The sequence below is a fragment of the Rissa tridactyla genome, chromosome 5 (assembly GCF_028500815.1).
Source record: "Rissa tridactyla isolate bRisTri1 chromosome 5, bRisTri1.patW.cur.20221130, whole genome shotgun sequence".
NCBI lineage: Eukaryota > Metazoa > Chordata > Aves > Charadriiformes > Laridae > Rissa > Rissa tridactyla.
Window position 1 is genome coordinate 52,493,708 of NC_071470.1, and position 17,662 is coordinate 52,511,369.

The 17,662-nt window shown below is 40.7% G+C and overlaps 1 protein-coding gene across 13 annotated transcripts in view; it reads left to right on the plus strand.

The window, feature by feature from the left end:
- PDLIM5 (PDZ and LIM domain 5) overlaps positions 1–17,662 on the plus strand; it is a 128,613-nt gene that overhangs the window by 31,895 nt on the left and 79,056 nt on the right. For all 13 annotated transcript variants that reach the window (XM_054201924.1, XM_054201925.1, XM_054201923.1 and 10 more), the window contains exon 3: positions 8,852–9,003. In XM_054201924.1, the coding sequence (XP_054057899.1) occupies positions 8,852–9,003 (152 nt within the window). The remainder of the gene's footprint in view (positions 1–8,851; positions 9,004–17,662) is intronic.

Below are 17,662 nucleotides of genomic sequence, written 5' to 3' on the forward strand. Positions count from 1 at the left end.
CCCACTGGCATATAGTCTCCCAGGGAGAAATCTGGATTAGTTCTGTAAACTCTCTGAACAGAAGAATAATCTTCAGAGAGAAGACAGCCAGTTAAAATAAATAGGGTTCTAAGGCATGCTGGCAGCATGAGAACACGACTGAGCTCCTTGAGAGAAGGCTTAGCGAAAGCTACTAATTTAGGGTCTTAAATATCTGCAGACATTCTGGCACTTTACTGTAAATCATTTTCCATCACTTAAATATTTGGAAAGCATATATTTTTTGGAATTGCCCATGTTCTTCTTGCAAATATGTTTTTAGCCACAATGTCTGAATTATTTTGCCTTAGTCCTTTTGACAACTAGTTTTTTGACTTTGTGGCATTATTTCTTCTCCAACTTGGAACATTAGTTGTCTCCTGTTATTTGGGAGACCCACAGGTATCGCCTATCCCATCTTGGTCACAATCCTTTCATCTCTTTGTTCTCTTCAATGCTTTGAATGACTTGGAAAAGCAAGACCAGGTGTTTAGTCTTGTTAGATTCCAATAGAGGTACACTTGTACGGAGTGGTTTGTTTATTCCTCGTGCAAAGTGAATGTGAATTTTGACTCATTTTAATAAGCCTTTGAATTCCAATTTTAACTTGTATGTGAGTACCTGAAAAAAGTTTAAGCTGCATGTAAAATATGTGAAATGTATCATAATTTATTGCTGCGTGTGTAGTTAATTACTTACATTTCATATGGTCAAGTTCAAAAGCAGGGATCATCCTTTCTAATAACTGCTACTGAATTTGCAGTGATGATGCTGTATTGGTGTTATGTCAAAAATGAAATCTGAAGGCACCTTTTGTGAAGTTGTTTGCCTCTGCTTCCTTGTGTCCTGCAGTGGCTGGGCTGCTGTAAGGGAAAGTGGAGAGGTAGCAGAGATGAAACCTGCTTGTGGAATAGTAGAGCTGCAAGGAAACCATGATTGGTCAAGCCGTGACAAGTGCGAGATGGCACCAGCTAATAACCCTTCTGGCATCGGCATGCGGAAACTGTTCCTGCTCATTAACAACCTGTTCTGGGGCAAGCAAGGGAACCTGAGGGCTGCTGCTTCTGCTTCACTCCGCTGGCATTGAAGTTGATTTGTTTAGCATTAGTTGATTGAAAAATAAAAGATCACGTATCCGAAAGGCCTATGCTTTGTGCAGTTACTCTATTTTGTAAATTTAGTTTATATTTTTGGATCCTTTTCTGCATCAACCCAACTGTGTGGAAGAGTAATTAACAGTACATGGTGCCTTTTCTGTTTTTAGCAGCTGACATCCTCTTGTGCTCCTCTGTAGGTGCATAGCTCTGTGTGTTTGGTGCATGCAGGGATGGATAGAGTGATGGATGTGTGTGTATGTAACAGTTTGTTTAAAGTGCAAAAGCAAGTTAAAATTTCGTCTTTGTGGAGGGCATTAGATAAATATTAAGGGCTGAAATATAGTAAGAGAAAAATGTTAAGAAGAGTCAGTTGAAACCGTGTGTCTTTTTCCTAAAACCTGTGAACCCACAGGCATGCTCAGCCATGTTTGTGTTGAGGGAATGCTCAGACTTTGTGTTAGGTTTTGTTTGACATAATTTCTAACGTGAAACTACATGGCGCAATCACATTTAAAAGTACGTTGTTGTCAGTGTTACTGCTGACGACAGGTAGCAGAACTGGGAATGAAATGCAAGAGATGGTTTTGTGGGTTCCTCACTGGCAAAATGGCTGAATGCATGTGGGCTCTCTCCATCCTTTTCCCGTGAGCTGGGATGAGTCTAAGGGATGGTTTGGGTCTGCTGCAGCCAAGCCGCTGCTGCACCACAGTGGAGGAGCTGCTGCATATGGAGGCAAAATGACGAAACGAAGCAGGAGGAGCTGGGAGGACAAGCCCCTGGCCAGGGCTGGGGTGGTATCTGCTATCTACTGTTGGGATCCACAGCCAGACCGAGAAGTATGGCGAGGTGGTACTTTGCCTTATACGTTTTTTTTCTTACATGTTATATTTAATGATTATTGGTGTGCTATGCACGCCTTAGATTATGGCTTAATAGATCAGTCTGGAAGCACCTTTAAAGTTACGGGGAGAAAACGAGGGAACTGGAAACTTAGAGGAGTACGCAGGAGTACGGCCTAGTGGAGCGAGGTGAGGGCAGCATTTCGTGGCAGTGATAAGTAGCAAAATACTCTGGTAATCAAAATGGGTTTTTTGACCTAAGCTAATTTTAATCCCTGCTTGGTTTGGGGAAAACCTTCAACTTATTTGCAGGACTGCCTCATAACCCCTTTTATAGCTGGTTGTGTCAGCGGTTTCCACTGCAAACCCTGCATTAGGGTTCTTATAACTCAGCTGTATAAATTTGATCTGGACTTTAAAATTGGCATGTACATTCTTGATTTGGAAGCAAGTATCGAGGCTGGATGGCTAATCTGTTGGCTATGCGAATAATATTGCTGTAGTAAAGGCTGTGAGGAATATGATACAGCTCTCAGTTTCCATTGAGCGCAGAGGAAGCTTGTTTGTCACAAAGAGCAGGTGCTGCCATGGCTCTTTTTTTTCACGCAGGAGTGGTAAGCTAGATCCCAAGTGTCCCAAACCTGTCGGGAGTCAACAGTGTAAGTTGAGTTTTTGCTTCCTCCTTGGCAGGGAAGGAGATGAGGAAGGGCTTTGGTGAGCCACCCTGTTAGGTAGGGCACACTGGAGCACCGCAATATATGGTAGGTTTAGATTGGATATTAGGAAAAATTTCTTCACTGAAAGGGTTGTCAAGCACTGGAACAGGCTGCCCAGGGAAGTGGTGGAGTCACCGTCCTTGGAGGTATTTAAAAGATGTATAGCTGTAGTGCTGAGGGACGTGGTTTAGTGGTATCTTGGTAGTGCTAGATTAATGGTCGGACTTGATGATCTTAAAGGTCTCTTCCAACCAAAACGATTCTATGATACCCTCTTTGAGCCGGTGGTGTTCAGGCATCAGAGCCGAGTACAGGGCACTGCTGCCGTTGGGGGGTGCTGGGATCACCCATCAGGAGTCAGGTCGGACACACAGAATTCCTGTGAGGGAGCTGGTGCAGCTATGGAGCTTAAGTGTGACCCCCCTGGTGTTTTGGGTCAAGGTTGGGTTCTCCGAAAATACAGTAAGGGCTGCTTCTCCAAGCTTGCAGCGATTCACTGAAGGGGTATTTTCTAGCGTACTTTGAACTCTATGTACTTTTGAGGGCAGGCTGTTAAAATACTGGCTATTAGTGCAAGGTGGTACTTTGGTCAGGTGAAATGAGGCTAGGCATAAAAAAGGCAGTAACAGATAGTGAGTGTAAATATTTGCAGAAAGTGTATTATAGCAGGGGAGATAAAGCTCTTGTGGTTTGAACATCTGTGTGAAAAGGCAGGGTGTTGTTTGATAAAAGATTTCTTTAATACATTATTTATTTAAGAAGAGTATTTTATTTCGTGATTCTGCAAAGCTCTTCTGCAATGTTGTTAATATAGGGAAGGATGTAGACTGAAAGAAAAGCAAGTAATGATATAAAGATCATTGGTTGACTTCTGCTTTGATTATGCACGAAATTAAACTGAGTTGCTGTAGCCAACCACATATCAGAAATGCGCGAGGGGTAAAAATCAAGCTAGAGGGATTTCAGATAGCACAGGGATATTTAAATTGGGAGCAATGAATTGCATTCTGAGAGAAAGTTGCAGATGATGTTGAAGGATGTTTGTGTGATGGGGGGACCATTATTTACTGTCAGACTACGAAATAGTTTCTTTGTGAGAGTGGCTGTGATGTACTATCACACGAGCCAGTTGCAGCTAAGATTGATTCAAGGCAGACTGCATGGAAAAGATAAAAGGCAGCTTCCATCTCTAGTCAAATAGACCTTTGTCTGAAGAGTAACTGCAAGGTATTTCATTTATTACTGCATGCAGGCTGAATAGTGATGGCTTGCAGAAGAGATGCTTGTCAAGTTTTCTTCTTAGTCATGTGAGGAATAGATGGTTATAAGTTAATTAGAAATGAGTTAAGCTACAAATTACATTGATTCAGAGATAGATGCACATGTATGTGCACATATGCAGTTTTCCTGGAAAGCATCTTTTAAAATATCTTGTTAAAGCTTGACAGTAATAGTAAAAAAGCTATTTAAAAAAAAATAAAAAAATATATATATTGGCTATTGCAAAATGAAATAATAGGCTGGCTAAAAATTACCTCAAGGAAACAGTTGTATTCCAGTGTTTTGGGGCTGTTTGATTTTAACAGCCTGAGGCGTAGAGCTATACTGAGATGACTTTTTATACTGTGGCTTTTGAAGTTCATCCTGGATCAAGAACTGGTTTACTTTTGGTTTATCTCCATTTGGAATGTATTTTAGAACAATATTTGCAGTTTTGGAAAACTAATGTGTAAAACAACAAGAACAATAAAAACTTTTTTTTTTGTCAAACAAAACTGAAATCTAATATTAGATGGGTGACTTTATTTACATTTATTAGAAAGCGTCCTGAGCATCTCTGGATGGCGTAGACTAGCTTTTGGCTTTCAGCCACGAAGCTGGTTGCTGCTGAGGGGCGGAAAAGAGGTTTGCTGCTGGGGGCTGCTGGGATGATTGGCCTCAGCAGGTGCCTGATCATGAAATGTCCCTCCTGCTTTCCTCCCCCTCTGTCTCAAAATGAGCTTCCCAGAGTACAGAGGCATGGAACTAAGGAGGAGGAAACATTTCTGGCTTGGCAATTTTGTAGCTTTACAATCTGGTGGTTAACATCGGAAAAAAGTCTCTTTTTTTTTTTTTTTTGTAGCTGTAATTCACACTTGATTTTTAAAAACTTGCCACATAAATACAGAATTAAAACAGATCCATCAAGGATTTGAAGAATATTTGTGGTGCTTAGAGGTTAGTTTGATTCAAAGGTAGACAGTTTTATAATTTTAGTGCTATACTCTTCTGTGCATACGTCTTGTTGCATTGATTCTATTCGTTTGCACGTGTATGTTTAATAAAGACATGTTTCAAGGATATGCTTTTTTCCTACTAGGAATTAAACATTAGGTGTTTGTGGTTTGTTTTTTTTTTTTTTTTTGTCCATCAGTTTACTAGTCTTTTGGTATTTAAGCATAGGTAATACTGTAGTTCAGTGACTGATGCCAGATAATTTTACTAAGCTAAGGTTAAATTTGCAGTTTAAGAACAAAATCACACGTACAGGACAAAAAGTGTGGTACAAAAGTAGTAATGATTTATAAGTACCATTTCAAAATTTCCTATATATTAGCACCTACATGTTTTTATATCTTCTCCATCTGTTGGATTTTTTAGAATCTAGGTGAAAATGATGAAATAAATGGAGTTAGTTTGCATTGTGACAAGGAACATGGGGAACCTTTCTTTCAGTTTTGGTTCAAATGTGTACTCAGTTTTGCATGCATAATCCCAAGTATTTATATGGATTCACAGAGTCTAAGAAGTGTCAAAACTGAGGCTTCTGGGGTATAAATATGCCTGCAGTGTGGAAAAGATTCTTAACTATTTCAAGTGTTCTAATTCCTCCTGCTGGTTCAGTGTGGATGTTTGTTTATTTTTTATATACTTACTCTTGTGATTGTATTCTTCTTGCATCCTCTTACATGGTAAACTCTACCCTTGTTGCTTCAGTCCCACTTCGTTATAGGCACTTCACAAGCCAAGGATGCTGCCTGGGACTCTCAGGGAAGGCTTGTGCTCTGGCTGAGGTTTCCTGGAAGTACCAACCTCACCTCTCTTGGTTAGTCAGATCTCTTCTCCCAAATCAGTAGATGTTACTCTGAAGTCTTATTCGCTGTATCTAGATAAGGAGATTACTGCTCTGGCATCCCTTTGCAGTTCTTCACGCTCCTGTCCAGTGATTTGTTTGTTCAGGTCTACCTGTGACAGCCTCACCTATAAGGCAGATTCAGTCCCCTGCCTGCATGGCAGGTCTCGTGGACATAACCAGGGGCTCGTCATGCTTTCGGGACATGCCTGGTTTTTTTCCCCATTTTCAGAGTGCATTTTCCAGCCATTTGTGTTTCAGGGATTTTCAGCCTGGGGTTTTGCTGAAAATGATTTTACAGCTGTCTCTCATGTGTACTTGCAAAGAGTTTCATCTGCAGTAAGCAACAGTTTAAAAGTGACCTCTTGAAAGTCAAGTGTTTAGTTATGGGTTGTCATGTGTTGGCTGCTGGAATCAAAGAAAAAAAGTGATTTTTTTTTTTAAATTAATTTGTCTTATTTTTCTACTTCTTTGGATGATAAGGCCTTCCCCTGTACGCCCACGGAAATAGTCACCCTGAAGCCTGCTTTTGAAGTCTCACTGCTGAATGTGTATAGGTTGCTTTTTTCATCCTGAATTACGATGCATGAACATCATGCGTATTTGTGTACATTCGGAGAAAGCTAGATTTTATTCACTTCAGCAGTCCAATCACAAAGCACAGCGATCTGTTTGACCTTTAGCTTTTAGCACCCTTACGTTCCTTTCCCTTTTCCAGAACTTGCTGACAAATGTCAGCATGCCATAACGTATCGGTGTAGAGATCTGTTTATGGCAGGTTCCACTCCTCACCCAAAGGTTTGAGGAGCTTCCCTATAAATAGCTATATTGGTCATAGCTTTCTATATGCTTGTAGGGTTCCCTGGTCTGTGTTTTATAGTAACCGGCTCTCTTAGCTCAGAATTTGGCTATGAACACCAACTTTTGGAGGAATTTCGCCTTTGCTGTTAAAGGCTTTTGTAAAATGATGCACCATAAGAGCTGTAATTCTGATGAATTTAGCCAGTCAAGAAGTTTTTCTGAAATTAGTGTATCTCTTTTTTTCCCCCTCTGTCTTCTACTTTTCTTCCTTACATGGGACTTGTTCTGCTGACTTTCTCTTGACAGCAACCTTCAGTTTCAACTCTGGCTAAAATTGTTCTGTTGACCTATAACGCCGAGGGACTGGCTGCTGTTTCGAATCTGAGAGATGACAAGTCTTCCTACATCTCAGGCTTCTCCTTTCATCAGAATAATGTATTTGATAGCATAGGATTAACACCAAATGGAAGGATTTTTCTGGTTTCGTTTGGATTTTTGGCTATTGTGTTTAGTTGATAAAAATTGCTACTGCAGATATCCGTGGGACATAGGTTGGTGTTGAAAAGTGCCAGCCATGATCCACTGAATGTGAAATTTCTTGCTTTCAGTCTATATGTTGTCAAATTATACATTTTTTGAGTATTGCATTTGCACTTGTCTTGCAGCATTAGGCAATACTTTTTCCTTTGAGTATTTGTCTTCAGATGCTGTCCAATCTGCATGTCACAGCTGTCATGTATTATAGTCTCTGAGATTTTAGGAAAGCCTTAACCATATCAGGTAGGCTGATAGGACACTTTGCACAGGTTTACTGACAAGTGACTGTTCATACACAAATGCCAAGTCTGAGTCCCTAGTATTTCATGTAATTCTACCCCTTTGCCAGAGACAGTTTTCAAGACCTAGCCTGGCTTCTCCTGTTGGAGAGATCTAGGTGTGGAGACTGGTGACTGTATTTTGTGGTTGGTCATTGTCAAAAGGAACCACAAGAAACTGAAACTTCTTGGTCCCTACTGAGTGAACTAAAACAGCGGGGGTTTAAAAACACCAGAGATGAAAGCCTTCTTTCTGCCTCCCTTTGAGAAGTTGCTTACTAGAGCATGACTGTGGCCCAAGGTGAACTCCACTTTGGGAAGTAAAGATGAAATAATTCTGCTGCTTGCAACACCTGCCTAAAACGTAGCGCTTTTTTCAAGGAGCGCACTCATGCTTGCAGGCAAAGGAAAGAGTTGTGAGATTTTGTATGCACAGCACAAGCAGCTACAACTTCTCTGCTTTGAGACAGGAAATATATCTGGAAACAAGAGTGAATTTTCACCATCCAGGACTGCTCTCTTCAGCCAGCTATAAAGTGGTTAGTAGATTGAGGACGGGGGATATAAATCATCACATAGATCTTACCATGTGTTGCTTTATTTCTATTTCTGTTCTGGGGAATGAAGCTAGTTGAAGTTCAGTGGCATCAGATGAAAAGATTAATTTATTGTTCAATCGAGGTCAATAATGTGAACTTTACAAAGCTTTCTGTTGCAAGACTATTTCATTCAAGTGGACCAAAGGCAATTGAGCTGAACTTTGGCAGTGACCTTGATCAAAGATGCAGACTGCTCAAGAGACCTTTCTTATTCTGGTCTGAATATACTGCAGGTCGCTGGGGGCTATAAACCTATTGAGAGAAAGGCAAAACAAAGACCTGTAACCGGTCTGTCTGTGATGTTGAACTTATGACTTTCTAGTAGTTGCAGCTGGGGAAAAGTCTTCCATGCATGTGACCAGTCATTGACAAATACATAAACTTTGAAGAGCTGCTTTAGATGGAAAATCTAGAAAGGAAAAAGCTGGTTTACAGCCTTCCTTTCTCCTCTTGTGAGAAAAATTTCATATATGAGGAGACAGGAGACTGGAACTTGGCATCCAGGAAAACTGTATGTGCCCATCCCTGCTTGCGTCTCTTGGTGCATGTGCACAGTTGCAGCCGGTAAAGTAGAGTGGAGTTTTTGAAAACTAGACAATACTGTGCAGTATTTTTCATGTCATCCAAGTGAAATAAGAACAAGAACCTATAAATATTGCTTCACCAGAAAGAAAGAAAGATAGTACAGTAACTTTCACAGGGGCATACTCACAAAGGAGAAAAGACACATATGTCTTTTTTTTTTTTCTTTTTCTTTCTATGAAAAAGCACAGTAAGATATTGTGGTCCTGTGTTCAGAGAATATAGACATAAACCACCCAAGTTTCTCATTTGCCATTCTTTTGATATTTCAGCTTAATGATGGTGGCAAGGCAGCCCGAGCACATGTGGGAATTGGTGATGTGGTTCTCACCATTGATGGGATAAGTACGGATGGGATGACTCATCTAGAAGCACAAAACAAGATCAAGGCATGTACAGGCAATTTGAACATGACTCTGCAAAGGTAAGATACCTTTTTCCTTTTTTTTTTTAAAAAAAAAAAAAAGAAAAAAAAAGAAAATTAATCATCATCCTAACAGTTGTTTGGAGGATAAAAGCATGTAAGTGGTTTGGCAAAGTGCATGGAGTTAAATGGCCACAATTGAAAGATAAGCTGCTGTAGCCTGAAATGTGTCTTGATTTATAGCATTTTAGAAAACTTATTAGATGTTAATTATGTGAGTTGACAAAGACCTTTTCCAACCTTCTGTCACCTGCTCTAAATTGAATGAAGTCTAGTTCCTCTTCCTGTTGAGCTTCAGTTTTGTTAACACCTGTTTAATTAAAAGCAGGTTTTGTCCAGGCTCTATTTCCCTCCCCTTCCAGTGATTGACTAGGGCCACTTCTTTTTTTGGGTCAAGTCCTACATTGTCAGATGTCAGCAAACAGAATGATGGATTTATTGAAACAGTTAACCCCTGAGTTGTATGGATGAAAATAACTGCAGCTTGGAGTCAGAGAGAGAGATGTTTCCCAAAGTGATACTAATGTTTCACAAAGTAGCAGCTTCCCTTCGCTAATTGCAGCATCATCTGTAGAAGCTACAGCTGGGTCCGGTCTCCCTGTTCCTGAAACATACAGTTTATTGAATATCAGCAATTTCCCAGCTAGCCTGAGACTGTGTTTTGGGAGGGGTTGGAAGAAGGGCGCAGGATGCTCATGTGCGGGCTATTGGAACTGAAGCAGGAAGAGCAGCAGCACAAGCAAGAAATTCCTTCAAGCTCTCAAAGCCTCCTCAGGGCTAAATATTGGCTTTTATTAGAATACTACTATTCTTATTTAATGATGTGAGCAAGCATCTTGGAGGAGGATTGGCCTCTGAAGCCGTCACATAATGAGAACCATCTTTTCTTGTTATCAAAGAAAACAACAGCAGTTGCACCCTGTGATTGCTGTTTGTGCCTGCCTTCGGCAATGCCAAGTTCCTCAATGAGTGTTGGTTGAGGCCCATAACAGTATCTCTTCAACAGTTACTGCCTTTTCTGGCAAATTATCCTGCCCTTAATGAAAGGACCACCTCTCCCTGAGAGTTCATCAATATAAGAATAGAAGAAATGACATGGGTGTAAGTTTGACAAACGTCCAGCTCTCCAGGGTGGTGGTGCTTGGTCCCAGCCCTACATGACATGTAGTTGAACGGTTGTGTGAGTGCTTTGTTTTCTAAGAGGCTACAGTTCAGTCTTGCTTGTTGTGTCTTGTTTTTCCTGTTGTCCTGCTGTACTTTGGTCCTTAGCTACCCGTAATAAGGGATTCCCTTTGCTCAGCCTCTGAGGAAAGAAGTATCTTGTGGTGTGGTTCATGCCTACGGCGTCTTCTCGAGTGAAACTTGTAAAGTTGGCATTAAAAGTTTCTTGATGGAGCTCATCAGAAGAATCATGCCTTGTATCTAGTGTGTCACTTGCTTTTCTGTGTCCCAATGAGGCAGGCAGGTCGTTTAGAAATGCACTTTCCAAGAGCCCACTGAGTCACTCCAGTAGGCAGCTGGGAGTGTAGGGTTTTGGCCTACTTTCTCCTGTTGCCGTAAATTGATGGGCAGGGTTAATATCAGATATAGGAAAGGAATAGCAGGTGTGTCTTTGGTCAGGCAATAACTTGTCGGAGGCTGCTTCTGGTTGGGTGCAGGGATGAGTGGTTTGAAAATCGAATTAATCATGAGTTAGCCTGGTCCCCTCCTGTTCTCACCCTTCCTACCCAGCGTAGCATCTGACTCACCAGCATCAGCTACCTGACAGCTGAAGGCTAAGTCAGGATCAGATTAGCAGAGATCAAAGGAATAGCCTCTGTCCCAGCATCTGGGGGTGGGACAGATGTCCTCTTTTGTGGTTCTATCAGTCTGCGGTCCTATGGTCTCAGCTGTTTCTAATTCTGCCTGGATCCCATGGAACAAAAAACATAGACAGTGCTCTGCTGGCTCCTCTGCTTGTGAAAACTTCCTTGCTCTGCTGTTTAGCAGGAGATTTGCTTCGGTTGTTTATTTGTTCTTTAGAGCCTGGAAGAAAGTGCTTCTTGGAGTCAGACTGGCTCATGCTAACTACAGATGCTGAATGCCCATGGGAAGGATGGCTTGAGAGTATAAACACGGTGGCAAGATAAGCCATTTTAATATTGAGGGATCTCCATAATTATATTCTTCTCTTCCTGCCTCTTCTCCCAAAACAAAACCAAACTAGATAAAATATTTTGATCTGTGATTGTTCACATGCAAGATTAAAGAGATGCTGTCAATGTGAAACAATGCTGGCCTTCAAAATATGAGTTGATGCCGTAGATGGGAAAATCTAATACATATCTAATTTTGTTTTTTCTGCTTTTAATTATCTTTAAGGGTTTTTGTGCTTCTCTGAGCTTTTATCTACTTCCACACAGACTACTGATAGTTTGAACTACAATGCAGGAACGTTGAGGTTAGTCTTGAAAGAGTATATAAATTCTTAGATACCACCCTAGTTTGCTGCTGCTTTAAAGGAACCCGATGATCGGTTGGTTAGTGGTGTTACTTTGAGGTCCAAGAAAATAGGAAGAGCATTATGGCTTGAGCTAATGGCCTTTGCGCTGTGAGCGTGTCCCTGTGGTGTTTTATGAAAGATGTGAAAGAACTCAGTTTGATCACATTAGCCGTAAGAACCAGAATATATTTTGTAAGTTCAGTTTGGTACATTGCTGGTGGTAGCACTGAATGACCTTTATTCATGATAAACTGTAAGAAGTACTGTGTACTCATCTGTGCATGCCTGCTTCACTCTTGATCAGTTATAATTTGTCACAGACTCGTGTTGAATATGTGGAAGTTAGTATAGTGGTGCAGACTTAATTGTAATGTGAAGGTAACGGAAATATGGGGAAAAATGGCTGGACACACCACCAGCCTCCTGGCACGTCAGAGGCGGGGCTGGCTGTGCTGTTTGCTAGGGAGGGACTAACCAAAATAAACAGTAGCTATTTGAAAAAGAAACAGGGTCTTGTTCTGGCTTTTTAGCACTTTTATGGTGTGTGTTGTGAGGATCAAAACTACGGTTGGTAGAAAAGCAGTGGTATGCCTTAGGGATTACTAGGCCAGTGAACTCGAGTGGGTCCCATCTGAGGTTGATGGGCTCCAGTATCCCAGTTTGCACGGTGGCTGGGGCATGGCAGCAGCTTGCTTTTTAAATGATATGAAGGAAACTTTGTGAGTCTGCATGGCAAAGGCGAGAGAGGAAATTCTTTATGATCAGCTTCCTTATTATAAGTATTTTAACTTGATATGCTTTTGTACTGTTGGTCAGGTTTTCACTTGACTTCCTCTATTTTTTATGTGCCAAGTGGAAAAAATAAAATCGAGACAAACAAAATAGGCAAAATAGGCAAGAAGTAGCTCGCCTGGAAGGTTGGAAGGGATATTTAAAACAATGTCTTCAAAAGCTTTACCAAGAGGTTTAAAGCAGTATATTTATGGAGGCATATGTGCATGTACCTCTTGTGGAAAACCAGTTTAGATGTTTTGTAACTTGTAAATGAATATTGGCAAAATATTTGAAGGGAGAATAAAATCTCCCTTTTTTCCTATGTAAGGCAATATTGTATGTTGGTTTTTTAAATATGGAATTCTTCTCTGCCCCTGGAAGGAACAATAATTTCAGCTGTCTCAACTGCAAGTCCACTTGATTGGAGATTGCTTAAATACAAATAGATTAAATTGTGCTTCCCAGACATGTACAGTAGTATGGGCCTAACATTCGCATGTGTTGGCAAGTATTTTCAGGTATATGTCTGTAGAATTAATTCATTCTGTAAACAAGTCTCAGTGTTTATTATGAAGGTTATAATTTTTAAATTGTGTAATAAAAATATAATTTTGGTGTGTTATTTGCTCAGTTTTCATATTAGATATGGTTTAAAAATCAGGGATGTGGTTTTTTTCTTCTTTTTCTAACATGAAATTTTATCTTCGTAGTTTGTTGGGTTTTTAAACATAAGATGCATTGCATAGGAAATTTTTCTTTGTTTATGTCCCTCCCTCCCTGAGATCTTGCTCTTTTGCACCCCAATATTTTATTTTTCAGTTAAAGCCCTTTCCTGGTTCCCATGAGGACAGATGGAAACCAGATGCTTGCTTTTTGGATGTATTTTCAAGTTCAGTAACTTAGTATGGACTTCCATAAATAAATCTCTTAAGTTGCTGAACGGCTAAGAGCCACCACCTATTTTTTAAATATTGTTTTTGGGGACTGTTTCTCCAGACTCCTGCCCTTAATGTCTCTTTGGAAGTGAGAAAGATAAAGAATTGTGTACTTCTTCTGTTACATGAGGTCATGATACTCATGAAACTTGTGGAAAAAGTGTCAGTGAGCAATACAGGGCTACAAACAAACAAACAAAAACAACAGAAAAGCCTGGAAAGTGGTTTTTTTTTTGTTTGTTTGTTTTCTTTTATAATATAGAGCTTATTTACCTCTTTATTTTGTAAAACAGATCTGCACAGCTGTAGCATGCTTTGTAAAGAAATTTATTTCACCTCTCCCTCTGAATTTAGTCATTTAGGACAAAAGGCATTGTGATTGCTGGGCTTGGGAAGTAAAAAGGATTCTCAAGGTGGTTTACCCCTCCCTCTCTGTCTATTGCAGTGCTTCAGAAATCCTTTTGGGTGCTGTAGGTTGGCAGTGAGCATTTACTACAGTTCTGCTTCCAGCTCTTCAATCGTTGACTTTAATGGATTTTTGCAAATGAGCATGGGTGTTACAAAGCAGTAGATGAATTTTAGTGATGGCTATAGGCTTTGGTTCTTTTTTTGCCTGATCCTTTTAAAAATACAGAGTTGCCCAAGTGTCACAGGTGAGGTTGGGGCCTGCGGGGTATTTTTGATGTCCGTGTTGACAGGACTCAGAGTCAAAATTCAGATGAGCCTTAAGCCAGTGTTCTGCAGTTGGTAAACGCAAGTGTTAAAAACCGTGTCACTTATTTTATCTGCCTGCCTGAGTACAAATCTTTATCATACCGTTCTCCCTCATCCTTTCAGTTTTTCTCTCAGGAAACATGAAGTCTAGACTTCTAGCTTAAGAACAGCTGAAATGCTCATGATTTGAGGTGGGGTAATAGGGAAAAAATGTTATGGATCACTTGATTTCTATTTTCTAAGGTCATTTTTCAAGTTATCCATTTCAGAAATGGTTGTCTGCAGTAAGACTAGCTCAGTATGCTTTTTACTTACTACTTTTATTGTTCTGACCGAGTCTTGCTTTTATTATAAAACAGTATAATGATATTACCATTTATTGTGTTGAGATCCCTGCTCTGCTTTGGAAATGCACAGGAGGAAGAGAGTTTTGCTGTGTGAGGAATGTGTGTTCTGACAAATAAATGATCTTGTTCCCATTTTGAAGATGGGGAGGTGAGACACCTTGATGTAGAGCAGGTTTTAAGAAACTTGAGTCCTTTCCTCCTCAGGTGTTGAAATATTCACCTAGTGTAGGTTAGCTGTAAACTATTTAATTTTACAAAAAAAACCAACGAGCAATGCAGGGAGTGGCACAGCCGTAGTCACTGTTACAGGAGGATCTGAAGTCCTAAAGTTTAAAAGTTTAAGTTGTTTCCATAGAAAGGTGAGAAAAGAGTATAGCTGCTAAATAAAATGGCAGGAGAGGCTATTATAAGAAAAATAAAAGAAGAGGAATATGCAGAAGAATACAAGTATAGAAAGGATTTTGAACTATTAACAATACAGGCTTCACTTGAGATGATGGTTAAAAGTCATGCTTTCACATTTATGAGTCATGGGTTCCTTGGGGTGGATATTTTGTTTCCATAAACCATATAAGGATGAGCTTTAAGAAAGCTATGACAAGAATGCATTCGGAAGTCTTGTATTTTTCCAACTTTGGTTTACTAGTCATCATTATTTCCCTTACATAGGCATTTTGACTTTAGTTTTGTTGTTTGGTGATTTGTTTTTTTTAGCATATAGAAGAAGGTGGTTTGTCCTGGCCAGTTGAATGTAGGCAATAAACTGGTTGAAAGCATCAGAACTTTTGAGCAATTTTTTCTAAACCTGAAAACAATTTTTTGCTGGAATTCTTTTTCCTGTAATGTCAATTCTTGCATAACTCTTCTTTCAAGGATATCAAAAGTGATTCTTGGTTGATTAAGGAAATAAGCACTATTATCCCATTTTAATTGAGAGTGGAGGCCAAAAAATCACAGAACTCAACAGAGGTCAAATGGCTAGGAATATACAAACAAACTGTATATTTATAGTTTAGCTGGTAGTCAAAACCTGTCTGATCTGTTGCTGATCCTAAGTGGTCGCAGCCTCCTCTCTGCCAAATGCCAGCGTTTCATCAACTTCAAGCCTTAAAGCTCCTCTCCGGTTAACTTTTTTAGAAAAAAAATAAATACAAATAAATAAATCAGTTGTCAAAGTTTTCAGTAGCCTGTAAGCTCAAAGCAGTAGGGTTTTGGGGAATGAATCTGCCTGGCTTAGTGATGCAGGCATGGATCTGCCTTGCTTCTCTGTGTATTAAAATTCCCGAGTCTCTTTTGTTTTATCATATTATTTTTATGGAGTTGCATGGAAAAGTATTTCCAAAGAAGCATTCAGGTTACAAAGCCAGGTATGCAGTAATAGGAAGACATGGTAATAGAAGAGTCTCTATTAAAAACAAAAATATATTACTTACGGCTGCAGAAGAGAGCCTGCGTGACCAGGCAAGAAAAGCAATAAGGCAAAGTGAAGTAACATGTCCCTCAGAGTTTATTGGGTAAAACTATCTGGTGACTTGTTCTGGAGTCCCTCTTGTGATCTCTGAATTCTCTATTTCAGCAGTGCTCAACTCGCATGTTCTCAGAAACTTTCGTTGCAGGGCTGGAAGGGGAGGAGAGCTGTGCCAGCAGAGCTGTAATTGGGGGGTCAGCCTGGAACGCAGGTGGATATGAATATTCGTATAGGCTGCCTGCATGGGTCTTGGGACCTGTTTTCCTTATGGAATTGTGAACGACGGTGCGTATGTCTGGTGTGGGGCTGCCCGGCCCTCATCATGCCCTCTTTGGGGTTTGCTCCATGGTGTGAGGTTGCTGAAGGGGCTGAGGAGAGGCGCTGTGCGGAGCTGGGGCTTGCCTGGCCCGTCAGCGGCCAGTAGGGACATTCAGTATGTAGCTTGTTAAGGAAGAGGTAATCCAAGGTTGCGTGCCTTGCGGCATGAAAATCGCCAAGTGCTTTTGTCAGTCTGACCTTTGGGTTTGGAAGTAACCTGACCTGCAGGACCAGGGCTCTGTGCAATGTACAGTAAGCAGGTGCTGCTGAGAAAGTCACTTTTAATCTGCAAATTTGCAGAATCCGTTTCCGAGCCGGCGTTTCTTTGAAGTAAATCCCATGAACTCTGGGCAGGCTCTTCAAATTCTTGTGAGCTTTGTAAACACCAGCTTCAAGACTTGGAGACAAGACGTTGCTGGTCTAGAGGGCTCTGCTGGTGGTGTGGTACTGAAGACAACCTTCTCTCCTCAGAGTGTGGGCTGGTGCCTTCCCAGGTGTCATCTCAGCCTGCAGCTGCAGGAGCGTGCCTGAGGCACAGGGTGACAGCTGACCTGAAGCCTTTCCAGGCTTCTCATACCCTTACATCTTAACAGGAGCTTTTCTAAAGCTGAAAGGGTTTTGCCTGTGGCTTTTTATGCCATACATTGCAGTGCGAGCAACTGAGCCATCTTAAATTCTCCTGTTTTATCTGTTTTTGACATTTAAGCGGTGTTGGGTAAAAAGTTGTTCAAATAATTCAAAGCTAATGAAGATGATGGCTTCCTCTTTGAATCAAAGGTGTCTTGGTGCATAAGTATATGCACTTTTTTTTTTTTAATTGGAGGCACGGTTGAAAGCTTTTCCTCCTAATTTAGCAGCTGAACAGGTTTTGCTAGCTAAACCATGCCTTTGGAAAGCCTGCCCACAACCTGCATAAATGGAAGGGTACAGCTCTTGCTTCAGCTGGAATTCAAAATCTTCTGTTGCGCACAGCACTTTGCTGCACGCCAGCTAGCAATTAGATGAACCACAAAACATGCTGCAGCGAAGTGAACCTGACAAACTAAAGACTTGCCTTGAAGTTCAAAAGAGAGTTGCTGGGGTGAAAATGGAAGGTCGGAGGGTAAAAATGGAGTTCAGTGACTTTTGCAGGATTATACTTACCCCTTTGCCAGGAAAATGGGTGGGAGTGAGGGCTAGTTAAGCAATAGCAGTCTTTTCCACATTGTGTACATTAGAGCCTTCCTGAGGATCTTCAGAGCTGCAGAATATCAGGATTTGTAAAGGCCATTCAGTTTCTTGAGTTCAGTACAGTATGTAGCATAGGAACATGAATCCAGTAGTAAATATAGAAAGAGGACAATGCCAGGTGCCAAAGATAGATCATTATTTACTGAACGTCAAAATGTTTCCTTCAACTTTGGTTTAAAAACATTTTTTACTTTAATTTCAGTTACATTTCCATCCCCACAGTATCATTGATACCACCATGGGCCGGGGAAGGGGGAGGGAAGGCAAAGAGAATGAAGCAAAGGAGTAGCCCTGGAATTAAGCATTTAATTCGGTGAGGGTTGAAGAGGAAACACATAATGTGGGGGTTTTAATTTCCTTTTAGTTTGTTTGCCCCCAGGAAAATGTAAAA